Source organism: Puma concolor, chromosome B4, assembly GCF_028749965.1.
Source record: "Puma concolor isolate L17-30 chromosome B4, mPumCon1.1.hap2, whole genome shotgun sequence".
In the NCBI taxonomy this organism is placed as follows: domain Eukaryota; kingdom Metazoa; phylum Chordata; class Mammalia; order Carnivora; family Felidae; genus Puma; species Puma concolor.
Window position 1 is genome coordinate 25,247,711 of NC_141673.1, and position 24,790 is coordinate 25,272,500.

General features: G+C 37.0%; 2 protein-coding genes across 2 annotated transcripts in view; one reads left to right on the plus strand and one right to left on the minus strand.

Annotated features, from left to right (window-relative positions):
• The window catches only part of CCDC38 (coiled-coil domain containing 38), a 59,295-nt gene extending 55,379 nt beyond the window's left edge, over window positions 1-3,916 (plus strand). The window contains exon 16 of the mRNA XM_025926957.2: window positions 1,887-3,916. Within this exon, the coding sequence (XP_025782742.1) occupies window positions 1,887-2,000 (114 nt within the window). The 3' untranslated portion in view covers window positions 2,001-3,916. The remainder of the gene's footprint in view (window positions 1-1,886) is intronic.
• SNRPF (small nuclear ribonucleoprotein polypeptide F) lies at window positions 2,857-17,481 on the minus strand. The gene is made up of 5 exons (XM_025926813.2): window positions 17,357-17,481; window positions 8,816-9,026; window positions 6,816-6,941; window positions 3,533-3,597; window positions 2,857-2,979 (listed from the first exon to the last, which is right to left on the minus strand). The coding sequence occupies exons 1-5, from the start codon at window positions 17,479-17,481 to the stop codon at window positions 2,913-2,915; spliced, it is 594 nt and encodes a 197-aa protein (XP_025782598.2). The 3' UTR covers window positions 2,857-2,912.
• Between the last annotated feature and the right edge of the window lie 7,309 nt (window positions 17,482-24,790).

Here is a 24,790-nt window from a genome sequence, read left to right on the forward strand (position 1 = left end):
TTCAGATATAGAAGCAAAACAAAATAAAGGAGGAAAAAAGGAGACTAAAAGAGAAGAATAATTGATATACTTGAGTCAATGCCTTAGAAGGAATGAATAGGTACAAACCGAAGGTTTCCCTAAGCTTCTCCTGGTGGAACACCGACAGAAGCCCTTCCCACACTCCTCACATTTGTAAGGTTTATCTAAGAGCCGACAGGATTACTAATGTTTAAGAAGATGTACATGGTTTTCTCACGTTTTTATCTAACAGGATTTTTAAATGCCAATCAATTGGTATTCAGCCAAGAAAAGTGATCTCTTCTAACCAATGGGGGAGAAACCGGCTATGGTACTTACTGAGAAGTGCAATGTTGGCCTCAAATATGGTGCTTTTCTAGGCTGGCCCTATCTGAAACATATGATTTTTTTCATTATTAAAGTTTGTTTTTATTTTTTAATTTACATTCCAGTTAGTTAGCTTATAGTGCAACATGGTTTCAGTGGATTCCTTAATACCCCTTACCCATTTAGCCCATCCCCCTCCCACAACCCCTCTAGTAACCCTGTTTGTTCTCCATATTTAAGAGTCTTTTGTTTTTGTCCCCCTCCCTGTTTTTGTATTATTTTTGCTTCCCTTCCCTTATGTTCATGTTTTGTACATTAAAGTCCTCATATGAGTGAAGTCATATATTTGTCTTTGATTTTGCTTAGCATAATACCCTCTAGTTCCATCCATGTAGTTGCAAATGGCAAGATTTCATTAAAAAAATTTTTTTTTTAATGTTTATTTATTTTTGAAAGACAGTGAGAGCAGGGGAGGATCAGAGAGAGAGAGGGACACACAGAATCTGAAGTAGGCTCCAGGCTCTGAGCTGTCAGCACAGTGCCCAACGCAGGGCTCAAACTCACGAACCGCGAGATCATGACCTGAGCTGAAGTCGGATGCGTAACTGACTGAGCCATGCAGGCACCCCAAGATTTCATTTTTTTTTTGATTGCTGAGTAATACTCCATTGTATATATACATACCACATCTTCATCCATCAATGAACATTTGGGCTCTTTCCATACTTTGGCTATGTTGATAGTGCTGCTATAAACCTTGGGGTGCATGTGCCCCTTTGAAACAGCATATACCTGTATCCCTTGGATAAATACCTAGTAGTGCAATTGCTGGGTTATAGGGTAGTTCTATTTTTAATTTTTTGAGGAAACTCCGTACTCTTTTCCAGAGTGGCTGCACCAGTTTGCATTCCCACCAGCAGTGCAAAAGAGATCCTCTTTCTCCGCATCCTTGCCAACATCTGTTGTTGCCTGAGTTGTTAATGTTAGTCATTCTGACAGGTGTGAAGTGGTATCTCATTATGGTTTTGATTTGTATTTCCTTGATGATAAGTCATGTTGAGCATTTTTTCATGTGTCGGTTGGCCATCTAGATGTCTTCTTTAGAGAAGTGTCTATTCATGTCTTTTGCCCATTTCTTCACTGGATTATTTGTTTTTCTGGGTGTTGAGTTTGAGAAGTTCTTTATAGATTTTGGATACTAACCCTTTATCTGATATGTCACTTGCAAATATCTTCTCCCATTCCATTGGTGGCCTTTTAGTTTTGCTGATTGTGAAACATGCTTTTTGATGACTTTACCTAAATCACCCAACTTCGCATAAAACCTAACTGCTCTGTCTCTTGCACACTATGGTGCTCTATTTATTATGTAATTTTGCCTAGCATGTTGGACACCCATTAGGTTATCAATCCCTTTGTAACTGATTTTTTTTTTTTTTTTTTACTATTTTGAGCCATGTAATTCCTGGGAAAAATCAAGTGAATGTTATTATTTTACTTATAATTCAATAGAAAATAGTTATGATGAAAAATAGTAAGTATTGTTTCTTTTGTTTCAGCTGGGAAGAAGACTTACCTATCGTTCAAAACCTCCATCTGGTAACAAACATGAACTACTTTTGGTCAAGGATACAAGAACAAAATCACTAGAGGAAGAATATTTTTTCACTTGAATAGGTGCACTAAGACATTTACTGCCAGAATGTTTTAAGCATTTTGTAGATTTTGGTTTTCAGTAATGGCAATATTCTGCCCCATATGCTGGCCTAACCAATTTAAGGAAGACAGGCACTTATTCTCGTGGTTATAGGATTGGCAATGGGAGTTATTTTCTTTTGTTGAAGGCTTTTATTACCATATCCTAAGTAGTATACCATAAGCTAAACATTTATATCTTTGGGTTATCCCAGTTGGAGCTACACATCCAAAGTGTACTTTAACTTACATTACTTTATGTTACATTCCTTTAACATTGCGTTAACAATGTGGTGAATGACCATTAAAGTGCAATAATGGCATTCTCTGACAATCTAGGACTTTAAATGATCTAATTTGTTTTCAACCAGTCCACAGTTCATAGTGTACATTTTATCACTGTGGAGTATACATTTTAACAGTGTATAACTCTAAAACATCTAAATGGTTTTGAGGAGTTTAAAACTTAAATTAACAGGTAATTTGTTGACTACTAAGTAAAATGAAACAGTATACATTAATTCTAAGGAAATATTTAACTTTATACATGACAAAAGTGGTTCAATAACTTTAAAAGAAAGTTGTTTTAAAAGGTCTCAGTTACTATAGTATTACAAGAAAAGCACTGAAATTCACCTTCATAAGTGTTTATTAAGCATATAATTTTCTCCCTATAGAAAAAAAAAAAAGAATACTGAGCTTATAAAAGAAAACCAACTTGAATGAAGTTGAGTGTCTTTTAAAGCATTAATTCTGTGAATAATCTTTCAACTGTTTCAACATTTGAGCTCTGCGTTTAAATATCTGAATAGGAATAGTTCACAAGACAAATTGAAAAAAAAAGTTTATTGTCTAGAAATATATATAAAAAAAATTCCCCACAAAAGATGCTATTCTCTCATTTCCCCATCTTCTTCCTCTTCTTCAACACCCCTGATATAAAGGACATTATTACACCTGTAAATAGAAAAACAGTCCATTTTGTTGTTCCAACCGGAAACCACATTAAGATCTGAATTACTATTGTTAGATATTTACAATATTTACAATGCATCATTTCTTTCTTTTTTAAAAAAAAAAAGTTTTACAAAAGCACATGGCACTTATTTACCAAGTAGATATTATGAAATGGTATCTTTATGATCTTCCAAAGGTAATGATTCAAATTTGAAGGTGTGAAGCTATTTCAAAATGAATATAGTGAAAATCCCTAATAGCAGCCAGACCCAACTAAAATTCAAAACCAAGCTCTTCCACCTAAACCACTGAAAAAGGTTACACCGAGAGCTAGAAAGTTTAGTATCAACACTAGAAAAATCTTAAGGATAACTCCAAAAAATTTCCATCTTCTTTGACAAGTTTAAGGGTTTCAAAACTCTTTAAGTCTAACTGTAGAATATTATGTTAATAGTGACTTAAAGAAAGTAATTCTGAAATTGAGACACTAATTTAAAACAGGGATTTCTAGTGCTCACTAGTAACTCCTTACATATACTACTATTCTTGTTACCTTATTAAAACTTCACCCAAATGTCCAGACAATGCTCCATCTATGTATTCTTCTGTGTTTGCAAGCTTTAAATAAAAAGAAAGTATATTAGTATAATAATACAGGAGAAAAATAGTGTAACACTACCTAAAATGTTAGGTAATACTGGTGAGACAACTTATTAACTGAAACCTTTCTATACCAACAACTCACATTTACCTATAATTAACAGGATATTAGCTTTCTTTTACCACTGTAGTACTTTTGGGTTTCATATAAACATTCAGTAAAGTTAACATCGATGGATATAGAATATATAATAAAGCTTGTTTCAATGTAAGTTTTTAAATCTCTCAGTTATGTAACACTCCTTTGTATTAGACATTAAAACAGCATGTCAAGGAAGACAGTCTCCAATTTATGAATAAGTTGTGATTTAAATGCTTTCCAAAAATTCAGTTCTAAGGAACCAGGTATTAACTGAGTAATAACACCATAGCACATTGAAGAACCCAATGGGTACAAAATCTATAGCTAAAATATCTAACACTTTTATATTAGTCAACAACCAAACCAAAGAACTGAGTAAGAATTTTAAAAAATTATGTGCTAATAAACAGAAATAAGTTCTTAAGAGAAAGTTAAACAATTCAGAGTAACCATAATTTATAGTTATTTCAGGAAACTATTATTTCTAACTTTACGTCAAAAAGTTTAGGTTTCCTTCCACACATAGGTAAAAAACTTTATTTGTAACTTTTACAAATCACAATCACGTAAAAAGTCCTCTATGACTACCATCCCATTCTTCTATCATTCTAAGTCATTCTGCTTTGGATTTCTTGCCATGCCCGAAACACACCAAACAAGTTCCTGCCACAAAGCCCAGGTACTTGCTGTTCCCTCAAACTGAGATGCTTTTTCTTCAGATACTCTCTTCAGTTCCTCACTCAATTCTGTTTTCGGATTAAATTTACTTCCTCAGAGCTTTCCCTGGCTCTCTATCTAACACTGCACACTATGTTTCTGCTTTCTGTTTCTCCATAGCATCTATCATTACCTGATATCACATTATATTACCATCTCCCACTACTAAAACAAACTCCTTCAAAGTAGGGACTTTGTTTTGTTCATTGGTATATTCACACAGCCAGGCACGTAATGGGCAGTCAATAAATTTTCATTCAATAAACAAACTCAAAAGCCTCATTAACATGGTTGTAATTATTCAGATACACTTCACAACTCTGGTAGGCTCACTAGGAACTACATTACTTCTAAAACCAAATATTCTGTGGGTATTCTTTACTTCTTTCTTTTATTGAGATATATGCCCACAGCATAAAATTTACTTTTACAGGATACAAGTCAGTGGGTTTTTCCCCCCACCCCGAATTTTTTTTAAATGTTTATTTTTTGACAGTGGGAAGGGGCAGAGAGAGAGGGAGACAGAGGCTTCAAAGTGGGCTCTGTGCTGAGAGCTCAGTGTAGGGCTCAAACTCAAAAACCCTAAGATTGTGACCTGTACTGAATCACCCAGGCGCCCCCAGTGGTTTTTAATATATTCATAAAGTTGTGTAATCACTACCACTATTTAAGTCTGGAACATTTCAACAGACTGGTATTACTCTTCAGATTTTTCTATGGCCTTGGTAAATGATTCCTGCTTGAGGAATTATCCAGGCCAAAACCATGCTCTACAAGAACTTTGGGGACCTAAGCATCATCTGTTCAAGTGGTAACCTCTTGAATTAAGGAAAATCTCAGCTCTTTTTGCCTACAGGTGCCCCTGTTAATACTCTTCCTACAAGAAGTACCAGTTTGGAATACTTAGAGTCATGATTGGACTGACCAAGTACCTTTAAAATCCATCTGCCATTAATCAGTCACATAAATACCTATGCTTCAGGAAAATATAATTTCAAACTCTTTCATCAAAAACCCGGCCGTAAACTACTACAAAGTAACAAAGAAACAAAAGTAACAAAGAAACAAAACACCCCAGTTTTTAAATGGGCAAAGGGCATGAACAAGCATTTCTCCAAAGGAGTATAAATTGCCATAAGCACACAAAGATCACAGTATCACTAATCATCAGGGAAATGATTATCAAAACAATGAGATATTTTACGCTCTTTAGAACAGCCATTATCAAAACAGAAAGTAACAAATATTGGTGAGGATGTGGAGAAATTGATCCTTTATGTTTTGCTAATAGAAAATAGTATGGCAGTTTCTCAAAAAATTAAACAAAGCATTACTTTATATCCAATCATTCCACTTCTGGATACATATCCAAAAGAAGTGAAAGCAGAACCTCTAACAGATATTTATATAACCATGTTCATTGTACTACAAAGGCCAAAAGGTGGAAACAATTCAAATGTCCACCAACAGAATGGATTAACATGTGGTTTATACATACAATGGAATATTATTTCAGTCACAAAAAGGAATGAAACTCTGATAAATGCTACAACATGGATGAACCTCGAAAACATTATGCTAAATGAAATAAGCCAGATACAAAAGGACAAATGTTGTAGGATTCTATTTATGTGAGGTACCAGAATGAAAACAGAAAGAATAATGTTTACCAGGGGTTAGAGGAAATGGGGAGTTATCTTTTAATGGGTATAGTTTCAGTTGGGGATGATATAAGAGTTTTAGAAATGGATAATGGTGATGGATGCACCATAATGTGAAGTACTTAATGTCACGGAGTTCTATACTTGAAAATGGTTAAAATGGTAAATTTTACGTTACATATGTTTTACCTCAATTACAAAAACAAAAAAGTCCTGTCCTAAACATTTACAGAAGCTAGCTTAACACACATGCAGTCAGTTCAACAATTCCTTTGGCTTGGCCTATCTTCTCCCTCAAGAATTACTTTTATTGAATTACTTTGATTTTGTGTCTTTAGCATTCATTAAAAGACTTTAAAATGTCACTTGAAAAATGTCTTTCAGAGCTAAATGCTTGGAGAGTTTTGTTTGTTCTGCAAAAACAAAACCCCCCCAAAAAACAAAAAACCATTTGTGTTTCCTTCATACCACTATGAATCAAGTATCTGAGTTCTTTTTATTTTAACCACTAGAAGTCAATTCTATGGCTGAATTTTGGTTTAACAGGTCTTGTACACAGTTTATCACAATTATAACAGCCTTCTTGACCTTGACTTTTTTTCTTGAATTTTGTTTTATGTTTATCAATTTAGTTGACTGTATTTTTATAAGCCCTTGAGGAGTTAAGGTAAAGCAAAATAAATATAATTTAATGATCCTTTATCTCCTTAGCTTACCTGCATGTTCATATAGCCATCTACAGATACCAGGTAGCCTTTGTACTCCATTCCCCACTTAAGTTTCACCATTACTGGCTTTCCTGTTAATCCATTCAGGAAAGGTTTGGGATTGAGGGGCAAACTCTGCACAAAGAATAAAAAAAGATCTCAATCAGTTATTTTTCCTTAGCTCAGTTTTCATTACTTACTCCCCTCTACCAAAATCACCAATATTTTATGGTATCGAAATAAAGCAAGCTCTTGACTCTCACTTACTGCATTAATTTTCACTTTTATTTGTTGAAGAGCATATGAGAAATTTAAATACCCGGTTAGGCAATTTCATTCAGTATTCCCTTAAACAATGAATACCTACTATACATCACTCATTGTTCCAGGCTATAAAAAAACAAAGTAAAGGCTGCGAAAAAAATAATGTAGACTATAGTCCTTGTCCTCAAGAAGCTCACACTGGGAGGGGGAGAGGCAAAACACATACAAATAGGTATTGCACTGCAATATAGTAAGAAGAGATAGCATGTGTAAGGGTACCAATCAATCCAAAGTCAAAAGGAGAGGTTGCCCAAAGTAATGCTTCCGTTCTAAAGGATGAGAGGTATTCCTAGAGGGAGAAAGGGCTGTTCTAGATACAAGAGGCTACCTATGTAAAAGGAGTAAAGAGTGAAGCAACAAGTCAATCTCAGGGACAAACAATCCAGTGGTGTCAGAGTCCCAAACAGGAGGCTACAGAGGTAAGGAGGGGGCAGATGACATTTCAGTCTTTCACTTGAATCCAGGAGCTAGGTGGTCTGCTGGGTCTTATTTGACTTAGTAAAGCCTCCGGGCTACATATGGGCAATCAATAGTTTTTATTCAACAAACCAGTAGTAGTATCTCCCAGTGAATTCAGATTTTTCCTTCTCTCATCTGCTCACCCATCAGCCCAAAGAAAGAAAAGAACCAAGGAACTTGGCTACTAAACCCCTCTAAGATAAGCATATGCAGTGTAATCTCAAAGAACATGGGAGTTACTGCAATAACCTCCTAATGGGTTTCCAGTTTTCACTCTGGTCTTTCTCCAACTTATGCACATAAGTATTATCTTTATCATGTGATATCTCTACTTAAAATGCTTCCATGGCTTTCAATTGCACTTGAAGTAGAATCCAGACCTCTTACCACCACCTAAGGGTCTTCCCCATCCTATCTCATAACCATGCTGTTCAAGCGGTGTAGCTTTCGGCCAATTTTTCCAACTGGTCAAGCTTTCTTTCCAGCCTTGGGGCCCATATGCTCGTGTTCCCCGTGCTTCCTACACGTTTCCTCTTTAAGGGGCTGGATTTCCTATTTCCTATTTAGTTAGTTAAATCCTACCAGGGATGCCATCCCTGACCTGTCTTCTAATGTACCATCTTGCACCCTCTCAGCATCCTGTTTGCTCTCTTCTCAGTACTTCACATTATTTGTAATTACATGTTTATGTTATTTGATTAAAGTCTATCTCTCTCACCCGACTGAGTAAAGCTAGGGCGGGGTCCGCCTCAGTACTTTTCACCTTATACTCTAGCGCCTAGAACAGTATCTGGTAGCGCGCGCTCAAAAATTTTTTTGCTAAACAAACAAATGAATGCTCCAAAGCCTGCACTCTGTGTTCCAGTGGGCTGCAGGGCCAGGAATCCCAACATGATGAAATTAAAGCCGATTTTGGAGTGGGATAAGTGGGGCATAAAGACCGCTTCATCTTTACCTCGACCCTGTGGTCCCAGACAGCAAGGTACCTCAGGCTCACATTCAAACGAACAGGGGCATGGGGTCAGGGGCACTTCTGGGGAGGGAAGGGCATGGGAAGGAGAGCGCGCGCCTCAGATTCGCAGAGCAGGGAGAAAGAGGCAGGCGACCGGGTGCGCGGCTCCCCACGCGGATGAATGGGAATCGAGCGAACCAAGCCCCGGGCCCGGCGAGGCCGGTCACCCGCTCTCCGTTGGCTCTTCGACTCCGGTCGCTTTCTTCCTGCTTACCATCGCGACTATAAGCAAATCCTGCAGGCCACTCGCCGCCGACCCAGCTGTCGTCCGTCCCTCGTGACTGGAGTAGCTACAGTTGGGCGCGAATCGCGGAGCCTCCAGAGAAATGGCCGCCAAACAGCAGCGTGACCTTTCACCTCCGACTACAGCTCTCTTGGCTTCTGTGATTGGGCACAGAGAGATGAGTCCTGATTGGAGGAGGTGGCTGTGAAGTGTCCCCTGGCAACCAGCGGTAGCCTGAGTGTTTGAGCCTTCCGCGCCGCGCACAGCCCTGTGGGAAACTTCTGTAGCCCCACTTGCTACAGGGCCCTTGCTAGGGAAACTCTCCAGTGAGGCGGACGGGGGTTTCTCCTTTGCTCACCTGCCTTGTGAGTTCCACTGAGAAATGCTGTGTACTCTGTAGAGCGGACGTGATTTCTCACCAGCTTGTCCTTTCACAGCTGTGAGAACGGGGTTTGGGCTCTTGAGTTTCGTGTTCGCTTTCCCACAGATTCTGTGATTTGGGCGCCCCTCTGCCACAGTCTCCTTCTCTGTTCTGTAATGCTCATTTCAACCCACTTTCAAGGGAATGCGAGAAGCAAGACTAGACCAAGGTGAAACTCACCAAAGAAAGTGAAGTACAGAATATAGTTAAGATGAGGTCAAATTGAGTCTAGAATATGGTGTGGTGGCCTCCCTATAGATCTATTTCTTTTGCATTGCCACCAGAAACCCGACGCAGTCGCAGTCTTTTATCCTTCTGATGTAACAGTATTGATCACAATCTCATTTGTTTTTTCCAGATGCAGACTTTTACCTTTCTCTGATCTGAAATACTAAATGCGGTTCTTGGAGAGTAAACCTTTGAGCATTGATGGGTTTTGTTTTTGTTTTTTTGTCTTTTTGTTTTTGCGGCCCTAAGAAAATGGAGTTGGAATTGAGGTTTAAATGTGTATGGAGGCATTTGTAGTAATCGGTAAGACTTTGGATGTGGCCCAGGGGGTTGAGCCTCTGACTCTTGATTTCAGCTCAGATCATAATCTCAAGGTTTGTGAGATTGAGCCCGCCTTGGGCTCTGTGCTGACAGCACGGAGCCTGCTTGGGATGTTCTCTCTCCCTCTCTGCCCCTTCCCTACTCGCACGTGTGTGCGTACTCTCTCAAAATAAATAAACTTAAAAAAAAAAAAAGATTGGAATACACATTTACACCATATTGCCTTATGCACTGGCTAGAGATGGGCTGTACATTTGTCTCTAAACTTTATGGCGTCCAGCAAAGAGAAATATGATTGGTTACATAATCCAATTTCCATATAATTCAGGAAAAGCACACTTGTTTCCATTACTCTGGTTGAAAAGAAGTTTCTCCCATGGTGTCAGGCCCATGATCCTTGTAAATGGACCCCAAGAAAAAATTTAAGTGTGAATGCTTTATTGGCAGGCACAATCCCAGGGCAGTAAGCATAAAAGAAAAAAGGTAAGACGCGGGAGGAGAAACAGATGCTAGGTTTTACATTAATGAGCTGGCCACAGCTCCTTCACAGAAACTCACGGTTGGCCATGCAGGCTGTCTCTGGACAAGTTTATTGAAATATTATGCTTTGAAACAGTTCAACAAAGGGAGGCACTGAGGGGGAATTTACCTACCACTTCAATCTTATCTCCTGGCAGAGCGGAGCTGAGGAAATCAACTCCCCGGCTTCAGTTTAGCGTGATGGGAGGAGCCACAGGTGGAGGAACCTGGGACCTCATGAAGTAGTCTGTAACTATAGAGACAGGACCCCAGACACAGACAACACTGAGAAAATCTGAGTTGACACATAAAAGTTATTTATATATATGAGGTTATATTAAAAAAGTCAATATATAAGATAGCAGAAAATGTCTTTGAAAACACTTACAGTAGATTTAATAGCACATGTTATATGATTGATTGCTTTTATGGTAAAAGCCTTTCAGGTACCACCTTAATCCAATGATCAAATGACCATTGTTAGCCATGGGACAAATCAAAATAGTGTGCCACCTGATAAGATGCAATGAGAAGATGCACTTTTGTGCTATTCTTACAAAAGACACACAATCAGAATCTAATCACCAGGAAATATCAGAAGAACCAGTTTTAGGAACATTTCACTAAATAAACTGGCCTGTGATGTTCAAGAGTGTCCATGTCAGAGGTAAATTGCTGAGAAAATCCTGCATAGAATAACTTATATAATGTGCTACCTCTGTATGAAAGAAAAGAGGGAGATAATCTATCCATTTGTTTCTTTGTGCATCAATATACTGGAAGATTCCTCAGATACTAAGAAAACTGGTTACCTATGGGTAGGAACTCGGCTGAAAACAGACAAAGATAAGCTTTTCACTATATATATATATATATATATATATATATATATATATATATATATATTCACTATATATATATATTTAACTTCCTTTTATTAAGCTGATATTCACATAACATGAAATTTACTATTTTAAATTATACAGTTCAGTAGCATTTAGTATATTCACAAAGTTGTTGCAATCACCACCTCTATCTAGTTCCAAAACATTTTCAATACCTCAAAAGAAAATCCTGTACCCATTAAGTGGTCACCTCTTATTTCTCCCTCCCCCTAGGCACTGGCAACCACCAATCTGCTTTCTGTCTCTCTAGATTTACCTAGTTTCGATGTTTCATATAAATGGAATCACATAGGGGCACCTGGATGGCTTAGTTGGCTGGGCATCTGACTGCTGATATGGCTCAGGTCATGATCTCATGGTTCATGAGTTTAAGCTCTGCATTGAGCCCTGAGTCAGGCTCCCTGCTGACAGCACAAGGGCCTGCTTGGGATTCTCTCTTCCTCTCTTTCTGCCTCTACCCCAATCATGCTCTTTCTCAAAATAAATAAACTTATACAAGTAAATGGTATAATTCAGTATGCAACCTTTTGTATCTGGCTTCTTTCACTTCCTATAATATTTTCAAGGTATGCACATTGTAGCACATAGCACTGCTTTATTATTTTTAATAGCTGAGTAATATTCCACTGTGTATATATAACCTCATTTTGCTTATCCATGCATCTGTTGATGGACATTTGAGTTATTTCTACTTTTTGGCTATTATGGGTAATATTGCTATGGACATCCATGCACAAGTATTTGTTTGAGAACCTGTATTTAAATTCTTTTGGATATCGGCCTACAAGAAGAATTGTTGGGTCATATGGTAATTCTATGCTTAACTTTTTGAAGAACTACTCAACATTTTCCAATAATGCACCATTTTACATTCCCATAAGCAATGTACAAGAGTCCCAACTTCTACACATTCTCACCAACACCTGTTATTTTCAATTTTTAAAAAGTTATACTATAGCCTTTCTAGTAATCCTAACAATAATTTTTAAAAACCTTCTTATTGTGGTTTTGATTTGCATTTTCCTAATGACTAATGATGTTAAGCATCTTTTCATGTGCTTATTGGCCACTAGTATATCTTTGGTGAAATGTCTGTTCAAGTCCTAAATACCTTTATATATGTACTATTTTTGGAATCCTTGAATGCATTGTCTAATTAAAAATTAAACAAGGGGTGCCTGGGTGGCTCATTCATTTGAGCCTCTGCCTCTCGATTTTGGCTCAGGTCATGATCTCAAAGTTGTCACATCGAGCCCCCTGTAGGGCTCTGCACTGAGCGTGGAACCTACTTAAGATTCTCTCTCTCCTCTCTCTTTGCCCCTCCCCCACATGTGCTTATTCTCTCTCTCTCTCTCTCCCTCTCTCTCTCTCTCTCCCTCAAAAAAGTAAGGTTTCTGAAATAAAAGGAAGAATTTAACAACTCTGGGTCTCGTTTTTTTAATTTATACAATAGAGGGACTAAACTAGACCAGAGTTTTCAACCTTGGTACTATTGACATTTTGGGCCAAACAATTCTTGTTGGGGGTCTGTCCCTATATTGTAGAATGTATGTATTTTAGCAGCATCCCTGGCCTCTACCAACTAGATGCCAGTTGCAATTCTGCCCCCCCCCCAAGTTGTGACAACCAAAACTGTCTCCAGACATTGCCCAAAGTCCTCCACGGGGGCACAGTCACCCCCTGATGAAAATCAGTGGATTAGATCAGTGGTTTATAAACACACAACCCTAGACTTGGATCACTTTGTTTTTGTTTTGTTTTGTTTTGTTTTGTTTTGTTCTGTTTTGTTTTGTTTTGTTTTTAGAGACTTGGATCACTTTGTAGGTAGTATTGAGATTTTGCAAACTATTTTTATTATCAAAAAACAAAACAACTAATGAAGTATAGTCAAACAATTGTACATTTAGCTAATGGAGACTGTATAAGACTGAAATGTCATGCTTCTTTGATTTTGATTAGAATGAAATCAACTCTAAATACTGGTCGATTATCATGGATCAGAAGCTCTGATTGGCATTTATATATGTATCTAATTTATAAAAATGGGAAAGCAATTGGTCAGTAAATGATGTCTTTTAGTTTCATAAATCATAGCATCAAGTTATGGGGTGGTGAAAGGTAGATAATAAAAGACTTTGGGGGTAAAAAAACTGGGAGCCCTCAACTAGATGATCAACATTAAATATTGACTTTAAACATACTGCTGTTCTTTGCCATACTTCCATGGGGTGGCAGTGGTGAGTTTCAAGTAAAATTCCTAATGGACACACAGGCATTAACAAGTTAGTGTGTCCAAATGGAAACTTCAGTGTTTGCAGAACACAGAGGAAACAAAACAAAATCTCATGGAATTTCTCCTACAGTCTCCTGTTCCATACAATCTCTCCCACCTTTCCTCATAGTCTGAAGGTTTACATTGAATCATTTTTTTTAATTTTTTTAGGTTTATTTATTTATTTTGAGAGAGAGAGAGAGAGAGAGAGAGAGAATCCCCAGCAGGCTCTGCGATGACAGTGCTTGAACTCATTAACCATGAGATCATGACCTGAGCTGAAACCAAGAGTCAGATGCTTAATCGACTGAGCAATCCAGGTGCCCCTACACTGACTCAAATTTTTAAAAACAAAACTTGCTATTCTACCTTTTTATCTGTTACCCACCTTTTCCCAGAGGTATCTCTAAGCTCCATCCTCCCAAACAAAATGAAAGTCTGGACATACTATTCTCTTGCTAGCCAACCTTGGATGGTTCCCGATTACTAGCAGCCTAAAACAAACTCCTTTCCAAAGTTTCTCTCCAACTTCATCTCTTTCCATTCTGTCCCACAAACCACAACACTTGCCTTTGAATCACAGGCCACGCTTTTTTTTTTTACAACTCCATGTACTTACACTTGATATTCTCTCCATCTAGAAATCCCTTCTCCTGTTTGCTCTTAGTCTCAGCGCTATTGATTTTTTTTTTAACTGCGGTAAAATATACAAAACATAAAATTTACCATGTTAACTATTTTTAAGTGTAGAGTTAATTGGCATTAAGTGCACTCACATTGTTGTACAACCATCGCCATCATCCACCCCCAGAACTTTTAAACTATTGATATTTTGGATCAGATAATTCTTCATTGGGGTGGTAGCGGGGGTGGGGGGTGGGAGGATGTCCTGACCTGTACATTGTATGATGTTTAGCAGCATCCCTGGCCTCTATCCATTAGATAAGAGTATCGTTCCTCTTCTCCTGGTTGTGACAATCAAAAATGTGTTTGGACATTTCCAAATGTCTTCTGGAAGGCAAAGTTCCCCCTAGTTGAGAACCACTGATTTAGAGGGGAAGGATTTTCATAGACAGTTCTGCCATTTAACTGTGAAGAAATAACTTTGGAAAAATGCATTATGGGCATTCATTAATATCAGACACAGAACTATTTGTAACTTGACTGTGTGTCAGATCAGTTGGGCTTTCAGTAGTAAACAAATAGAGCATTTAATTGCCCCAACAGCAATAACATAATCACTCTCATTTGCATTGCTTCAGAATAGCTAAGACTAATCAGAAAAGGTCTAGATTGGAAATGACAGCTTTACATGCATGACTGAATGTGTATGGGTGAAAAATTGTTGAAGTATAGGGTTAAAAAGTCTATTTCAGTTTTTTGTGATAATTACTGCAAGTTTTATAGATAGACATCAACTGTTTTTGCAGGAAAAACCCATTCTGTGTTATTCTCAGACTGAAAGAGTATCTCCTGTTAAAAAATTATTTGATCTTGTTGACCAATATGTAATGTAGTTACTGTGAACAAGACAATATAGACAAGTATTTGAGAAAAATATTAATTGTATTACAGGAAACGTGTAAAATTTCCCAAAGTCAAATATTCTGCATCCAATGCTATCTATCCAACACCTAAAATGAGGGAGTTTGAGTACCACTTGTAACTTTTCAGGCATTAGACAATGTTTCCATGTATTACCAAAATAATGTGGGCTGTTATTTAAAGAACTGTAGAAATGAAGCACTGAATGTTATTTACAATGTTCCAAATAGCTGATATTTATCCTTAGGTGTGAGAACCAGTCAAGTTAGAAGAAGTCAGGTTTATTTCATACCAGATTAGTTATATTATTTACTTCTAGCAATTATAGGGTATATTATTTATAGATGCTGCAATTCTGAAAACAAAAATGTTAAAAGTATCACACTTAGTATTTGGTTAAATGCCAGGCTTAGTTTTGCATCAAATTGAGGAATTGAAATAGGTCATTTTAAGGACATTGTCAGCTTCAATACATTACTGTTTTTCTCTAATAGTTTAAATTAATAACGGGAGAAAATGAACATTATAATAAATAATATCCCTTGGGTGGTAACTATTGTTTCAATCACAGGAGAGTAACCCTTTATCCTCTCAAATAAAGGACAGAATCACTTTTCAGTTTAAGTAACAATAAGTTTCTAGTAGGTTAAACCTTTCAGTTTACCATGTATGTTGAGAACATTCAGCATTAAACTATGATTGTTTTAAAATGATAAACTGAAAAATGGTATTTTTCAATGCTGCTAATACTTACACCTAGATTCTTAAAGTGTAGTAGAACAATTAGAAATGTGATAAATTAAGAAGGGGAACTAAAACTGGTTCTATTTCTGCTTGATTATAGATAACAGGTTAGATCATATTAGTGACAGTACGAGATAAAACTTATCAGCATAATAATTTTTATTCATAATATAATTAATTTATCAATAGTTATGTTTAATACAAATTTTCTTCTTCCTATCAGAACATACGGTGTTCAGAGAAAAGTTTAGACTGTCCTTGAATCTATGTAATAATAATATTTAAGCCAGCAGCAGCATCATTATGACTGCACTTTATTGAATACTTACATGCCAACCCTTTACATATATTATCTCATTTAATCCTTACAGCGAGTCTGTGAAGTAGGTATTATTAGCTAGAGTTGCTAAGCAACCTATTCAAAGTCCCACAAGGAATAAGTCTCAGAGCCCAAATCTGTCATTTTCTAAACTTTGTTCCTTTGCTTTTCTAACCCAAACTGTAAGAACTTCAGGAAAAACAAACAAGCAATTTTAATTCTTAATTACCCGCATAGTTAATAGCCTCACTAAGACAGTGAAATCCCTATACTGCAGACTGAGTGTGAATTATTTTGACATATGTGACTGTCAACTTAATTACCCATACACATAACCTTCTGTGTAGTATCAGATTCATCTGTCAGTCTCTGAATTAGGTTTTGGTGAGTGGTCAAATTAAGATCACTCTTATATCAGAATGTCTGCTATGCTTCATTTCATCCTCCATCTGTAAGCAGAGGGCCACAGAAAGCTCCTGGGAGTTTAAATTAGAGGAAGACTTTCTTAGCTTCTTACAAACCTACCGTCTCTTTTGAATGGTAGCCCTTCATAGGCTTGCTTAAAGAATAGACATTTTCCCACAGCCCCCTGCTGATTCTGAATGAACAGATTCTCAGCCCCCTGCTGACTGCTGAATACATTGTTTATCCTCATCTTTACTCTTTACTGACAGCCTTCATAATACGTTGCTTAGAAGACAAATGGCATGGCAGAATCTCTGACAACTCATTAAGGAAGAATATAGTAGATTTTTGCCAAATATCACTACCATTTTAACATGAACTAACAGCAGTTTTTGTCATGATGGAATAGGGAAAGGATGCTGCCCTCTGTCAAAAGCAGCCCAATGTCTCTTTGCGTTGTTTTTGAAAGAAAGATTTCATGAAGAAGTCAACTATCTATAGCATTTTACCTCTGCAACTGCTGCTCCCTCTGTATGGAATGCCTTCTTTCTCTCCTTTCTCTGCCTACCTTTCTAGGGCCAGTTCAAATGGCACTTTCAATAGGAGCTCTTCCCTGTCTCCCATGGCATCACTGCTTCTGAGCTCTGACCACACTTTTTTTTTTCTATCTCTATTATAACAATTAGCATGTTGCAGTGTAGTCTGTATAATTATTTGTCTGTCTGGACTCAACTGGAAACTTCTTGAGCACAGGGACCATAGCATGCTTATTCATCTTCGCATTGCCTACACTCAGAACAGTGCCTAGCACAGATTAGGTGCTGGGTTACTGATGGTTAAATGACTTCCCTACCATAGGATGAGCTTTTTCTTGTTGGGGTCCAGACCTCTTAGAGTATGGTGATTGCAATAATGGGAGCTATTGACAAGTTCCAGCTCTGCTAATTTCTTGACATGTAGCCTTTCGAATTTCCCCATTTTGTAAAATGGGGATTGTAGTGATATTTATCTCATGGAATTAGGTTTCTGCAAATGTTTGCAGTGTTTTTCATAGTTAGAGATCTATTCAGGTTTTCTGCTATTTATTCTTGAGTCAACTGATGTAATTTATATTTTCTTAGGAACCATTCATGTCTTGTTTTAGTTTCACTAAGTACTAGTAAGTATTCTCCTATTGGTTGATTTTATCTATACACCTGGTTATACTCCATTCCTAACTTGTCTCAATTCTCTTTTCCTCTTTCTCAAAAGAAATATGTCAAAATGTTAGTGGTGGCTCTCATGGGTGATATGATTATGGGTTATTTTGATTTTTTTTCTGTTTTTTCCCCCAAATGTTCAGAAATCAGTGTATATATTACTTACATAGTCACAGAAACACTTAAAGAAAAAAAATCTCTCAGTTGCTTTATTTCCCGAGCCCTTATTTCTGCCTGCATTTTATTTTCAAAGGTTATCTTTTTTAAATAAAGATTTTATATTTTTATTTCAAGTTTTTATTTAAATTCCAGTTTGTTAACATGCAGTGTAATATTAGTTTGAGGTGTAGAATTTAGTGATTCATCACTTACATAACAACACCCAGTGTTCATCACAAGTGCCTCATTTAATACCCATCACCTATTTAACCCATCCCGGCCCACCTTCCCTCTATCAACCCTCAGTTTATTCTCTATATTTAAGAGTCTGTTTCCTGGCTTGCCTCTCATCTCCCACCCCACCCCACCCCACTGTGTTCATCTGTTTCTTTTTTTTTTTTTTTTAATGTTTTTCTTATTTGAGAGAGAGAGAGCGCGCAAGTGGGAAAGAAGCAGAGAGAGAGGGAGACACAGAATCCAAAGCAGGCTCCAGTCTCTGAGGTGTCAGCACAGAGCCTGGCATGGGGCTTGAACCCACAAACCATGAGATCGTGACCTGAGCCAAAGTTGAGTGCTTAACCGACTAGGCCACCCAAGAGCCCCTCATCTGTTTTGTTTCTTAAATTCCACATCTGATAAAAGGTTAGTATTCAAAATATATAAAGAACTTATAAAACTGAACATGCAAAAAATAAATAATTCAGTTAAAAATGGGCAGAAAACATGAATAGACATTTTTCCAAAGAAGACTTACAGATGGCTAACAGACACATGAAAAGATGTTCAACATCACTCATCATCAGGGAAATACAAAACTATAATATCACGTCGCATCTGTCAGAATGGCCAAAATTAACAACACAGGAAACAACAGATGTTAGTGAGGAGGCAGAGAAAGGGGAGCCCTTTTACTCTGTTGGTGGGAATGCAAACTGATGCAGCCACTCTGAAAAACAGTATGGAGGTTCCTCAAAAAGTTAAAAATAGAATTACCTTACCATCCAGCAATTGCACTACTAGTTTACCCAAAGGATACAGAAATACTGATTCAAAGGGATACATGCACCCCAATGTTTATAGCAGCATTATCAACAAATTATGGAAATAACTCAAATGTCCATCGACTGATGAATGGATAAAGAAGATGCAGTATGTACACAATGGAATATTACTCAGACGTACAAAAAGAATGAAATCGTGCTATTTGGAACAATGTGGATGGAGCTAAGTGAAATAAGTTGGTCAGAGAGAGACAAATACCATATTATTTCACTCCTATGTGGAATTTAAGATTTTATTTTTTTTTTTAATTTTTTTTTCAACGTTTTTTATTTATTTTTGGGACAGAGAGAGACAGAGCATGAACGGGGGAGGGGCAGAGAGAGAGGGAGACACAGAATCGGAAACAGGCTCCAGGCTCCGAGCCATCAGCCCAGAGCCTGACGCGGGTCTCGAACTCACGGACCGCGAGATCGTGACCTGGCTGAAGTCGGACGCTTAACCGACTGCGCCACCCAGGCGCCCCAAGATTTTATTTTTAAGTAATACCTACACCCAACGTGGGGCTCAAACTTACAACCCTGAGATCAAAAGTCACATGCTTTACCAACTTTTACATTTAAAACATTCCATCTGGGGAAAAAAAAAGCCTAAATTTTTCCTCCTCTTTGAAAACACCAGAAACTGCTTACCTAAAACATTATTTTATCATTTTAATACAGTGGTTCTCAATCCTGACTATTCATTAAATTATCAGAGAACATTTTTTTAAATGCCATGCCTAAAACCACAGAGATTCCAATTTAATTGTTCTGAGGTGGGACCCGGGCATTATTGTTGTTTAAAAGTCCCCTAGGTGTTTCTAATTTGCAGCCAGGCTGTTGTCCCATCTAAATATTACTGCCCCCCTCGCCCCATCTCTTAGTAAGTTCCTTGGGAAAGGAACTGATTCTAATACTTCATTTTATTGCTTATGAAACATTCAATTAATATTTGTTGTTTGAAGATAAGAAGGAAAAGATTGGACCTGTGATCTGAACTTTACAGTCCAATGATGTAATTGTGATCAGAGACTCACCTGGTTTATTATTGATTATTATATCTCAGTGCCATACATTTATTTTATTATTAACCATAAGTTAAATTTCAATGCCTATTTCTGCCACAGGAACTAAAAATTTTACATCCATTACCAGAAATAATAGACCATGTTCTAAAACCTTTGTCATTCTGTTCAATGAAGAGATAATTGGCCATATGCCAAGGGAATCTGCTGCCCCCTGGAGGGTATTGTGCTGTTACAGATGACAACAGCATTTCCCCATGTATATTTCAAAGTCATTGAGAAGTCATGAAACAAAACAAAAAGTCTTCATGGTCAAATCATTTGGAAAATGCTACACTATCTCTGTGTAGGGACATCACAAAGCAAATTAACAAAATAAAGATTGAGAAGTTCTAGAAAAAATTTGTTTCCCAAACAAATTGGATCATTTGCTCTCCTGCCCAACTCTTGTTAATATTTGGGGGGACTAATTTAATACAAATAATACTATTTTGTATTTTGTATATGATTTTGCATTAACATATAAATAACATTTAGGTTTGGATTAAGTAAAGGAGAAAAACTTATTGCAAGATTTCTTTAAAAAGCTCTAAAAAGGAAAAGATTGATAAAATAGATGCATTAAAATGGAAAGATCCCATAGCCATGCAGTGACATTTTGATACTCTACTGTGGCAATGTGAGGTGCCATGTGATACTATTCATGTTTATCTTTCTTCTTAGTTTTTATCTTAATGTAACATTTGAGATGTTTGTCCTGCTGCATGCCAAATGGAATTGTGGCTGGTGCTTTATAACATATGATGGTGATTTCATGTAGTGTCAAATGTGGCAGGAATCATATTAGACCAAAATGAATAGACAGCGAGACTAGGTATGATAGGGTTCCCCCAGAAGTTCCATTTGGATAGGTGTCGACCCATGTATGCAACTACAGCTGTGTTTTCCTTAGGTTAGGAAGACAGCAAGTTATGTAGAAAGGAAATATTTTTAGTCAAAAATACGTTTTAGGCATGGGTTCATTGTTTTATGTCACTAATTTTGTGATCCTTGCCAATTAAATGCAATTCTTCTCATGGGTAAAAGAAAGACACACAGAGCTGTTATAACTGTTCAATGAGATACTATGTGATGTGAAAATGCTTCAGTCTTTAATATAGGACCTCAACAAATATAAGTTCCATGTAAAGATGATTGTAAGCAAGATATAGCACCCTGGTTAGAGTCAAGGAGTCAACGAGAAGGAAGCTGAAACTGCAAGTAGGAACTACAGTGACCAACCGTCCTATCCCAGTTTGCCAGGGACTGTCTCTGTTTTAACACACAGAGTTCTGCATTGGAGAAACCCCTTAGTCCTTGGCAAACTGGGGTGGTTGTTCACCCTAACTGAGAATAGAACAGAATAACCCAGAAAAGAAGTGCGAACAACTAAGAAGAAAATGCTAGTGGCCAGAACACAGACACAAAGTCTGAGAATATTAGGAAGAATGGTCCTGAGATTGACTAATATTTCCTTTTTTTATAAGTTTTTAAAATTATTAAAAAAAATTTTTTTACATTTATTTATTTTTGAGAGACAGAGAGAGCACAAGTGGGGAGAGGCAGAGAGAGAAGGAGACAGAATCCAAAGTAGGCTCCAGGCTCTGAGCTGTCAGCACAGAGCCCGACGCAGGGCTCAAAGAACTCACAAACCATGAGATCATGACCTGAGCCGAAGTCGGACGCTTAACTGACTGAGCCACCCAGGTACCCCTAAAATTATTTTTTAATGTGTATTTATTTTTGAGACAGAGAGAGCACAAGTGGGGGAGGGGCAGAAAGAGAGGGAGATAGTGGATCCAAAGCAGGCTCTGCACTGACAGCAGAGAACCTGACACGGGGACCTGAGCTGAAGTTGGACGCTCAACGGACTGAACCACCCAGGCACCCACAATTCATATTTCTCAGACAGATGGCAAACCAGGTTTGGAGTACGAGTAGGGATAAAGCCTCGGGTGGAGGTCAGTAGAAACATTTGACTCAATTGAGGAAAACTCAAGGTTCTAGTATACAAGAGAAATTTTACCAACTAAATTCTTGAGTGACTGTGATGGTAAGACAAAAGTAAACAATGAGGAAAAGAGAGTCTTTTTAGGGAGTAATGTTGGAACAATTATCCACATGGGAGGGAACAATTCCCTACCTCATAAAATACACAACAGTTAACAACACAGAAGCCTATCATGCAAATCAAAACTTTAAACATTTTAGAAGAAAATAAAGGAGAAAAGCTTAATGAAAGATTTTTAAAATAAGCTACCAAAAGGGAAATACTGATAACGTTGATTACACTAAAATGGATAGATCCCATGAACATAATGAAAAGCCAAGCCATAAACAGGGGAACAATACTTGCAATGCATCAAACCTACAAGGTACTTATATCAAGAATATGTTAAAACCTTAACAATTCAGTAAGGAAAATGTCAGGAATCCAGTGAACACATGAGAGGAATAAGCAATTCACAAAAGCTTGAGTGGGAAAAACATATTTTTTAGGAAGCTCAGTTTATTACAAATCAGAGAAATACAAACTGAATAACAATGAAATAACATTGTACACCCAGCAGATTTTCAAACCTTAAAAGCCTGAGAATACTGTTGGTGAGAAGCAATAGAAATTCTCTTACACTGCTGGTGAGGATGTAAATTGGTACAACTCTTTAGGAGAGCAAATTCTCAATATCTACAGATGTTTTTAAAAGTATATACCTGAGCACCATGTTCTAGGCCTACAGACTAGAGAAACTCTCAAATGTGCACACAAGAGATAACATACAAGAGTATTCATTGTACCATGGTTTATAAGAGCAGGAGACTGGAAAAAACTCAGATGTCCATCAACTGTAAAATAAATTATGGTATAATCCAGCCAATTTGTTAAAATAAATCAGTAGAGCTAATGACCAATATGAATAAATGTGAAAAACATACTACTGAACTAGAAAAAGCAAGCTGCACCAGGATTTATAAAATATGTTATTTTTTATATCAAGTGTAAAAAATGCAGTATTATAAACTTTATAGGTACAAAAATACATGATGAAAGTATAAAAACAATCATGAAGATAATAAACCAGAGAGTGGTTACCTCTGAGGAGAAAATGATGGAAATAAAATCAGGAGTTTCATACGGCATCACATATGTCTACTATCTTTTACTTTTAAACCACCTAAAGCAAATATAGCAAAATTTAAGATTTGCCAAAATTGGCTTATAGAACATGAGTGTTATTTTGTTCTTTATACTTTTCTCTACACTTTGAGTACTTTATTTTTTAAGAAAGAAAAAAACAATATTATTAACATTTCAATTCAGATTATTAAATTTTACTCTAAAATATTTTTTTTAAGGAGACAAAACCATGCTTTTACCAGTAGGTTAAGCCAAGCTAAACATTGTTTCGGAAGAATAAGTTAACTACTCAGTGTCCTGACCTATGGTTCAATTCCACTTAACCAACACTAGATGTCACTTTACTTCATGTATTTAGTTTAATAAGAGCACTTTCTAGCTGAAATTAGATGAACTTGGATATGTTTTATAATGGTTTTTTTTCCAGTTGATATAGAGAATGAGGAAAAGTAAGAGGTGCTATCTGCTATATATCCATCCCGGAAGGCTAGGGACATGTCTGTTGTAGTTCATCATCTTTTCTTCAATATCTACTGCACATAAACAGGATTGTAGAAATACTGTTGGCTCAACAGAAAAAAGATACAAGAAACTTTAACAGAAGAAATGTTTAATATCGCCAAAATGTATAAAGTTACATTTGGAACTGTTTTTCTTTCAAATGGCAGGAAGGTGTGGAAGACTTGCTAGGGAAATATTGTGACTCTAATTTCAAAGCCCAATTTGTAGTCAATGGGGAAGGGACATCATCTTAGATCCTTTAATTCAAAGTTGTATTGCAGTTTATTGCAGGGAGCACTACATTTTCCACAAACAAGGACTCCTTAAATCAATAATTGTTACTCTTTTGGGGGGATAAAGACCTTTGATAATCATGAAAAACATGGACTTTATGAAAAACTGTATATAAACACATAAAAATTGTCTCAGGCTAATTCTGCAGATTTGCAGACCTCCTTAAAGCTCAAGCATGGATGCCAGATTGGAATCCTTGAGACAGGCAAAAGCACTTGCCCTACTTCCCCCAAATCCTTTTTTTTTTTTTAAGGTTTATTTATTTTTGAGAGAAAGAGCACAAGCAGGGAAGGGGCAGACAGACAGGGGGACAGAGGACTTGAAGCAGGTTCTAGGCTGATAGCAGCAAGCCCCATGTAGGGCTTGAACCCTCAAACCGTGAGATCACCACCTGGGCCAAAGTCAGACACTCAACCAACTGAGCCACTCAGGTGCCCCTTCCCCCAAACTTCTTGAACTCTGCTTTTACTCTGACAATAACTGAGAAAGTGTGGTTGAGGCCTGTACACATGATGTAGCTACACAGTTTGATTGTGTGAATAAATAGAATGGAAACTAACCCTGTAAATTCAGGTATTGACCAAAAATAGGCAATATCTATTTTAGAAATATGTGGGTAATAGATACTAATCAAAGTACTTGTATATTTTTTCTACCAGAATATTTAAGAAAAGAAAAAATATATAATAATACATTTGTTTCCTAAGATATTTACTTGGAAGCTTGATATTCCATGGGGAGCAAACTAAATTTCCAGATTTGCTCCACAAATTAAAAATATTTCCTTGTGCCTATTTTTCCAACTGTTTTCACTGTACACATTCTAACTGGAAAGAACTACTTTACAATTTTATTATTGATTCTTTTGCATCATAAATATTTTTTTAAAAAATT

Bases quoted from the DNA above. Each gene is read 5' to 3' on its own strand.
- SNRPF (XM_025926813.2), bottom strand. From the start codon at position 17,481: ATGGGGAAATTCGAAAGGCTACATGTCAAGAAATTAGCAGAGCTGGAA. The intron at 3,598-6,815 runs GTAAGCTAAGGA...TTTTATTTAAAG, and splicing joins ATGGCTATATGAACATGCAG to CTTGCAAACACAGAAGAATA. The intron at 2,980-3,532 runs GTAACAAGAATA...TTCTATTTACAG, and splicing joins TTGGGTGAAGTTTTAATAAG to GTGTAATAATGTCCTTTATA.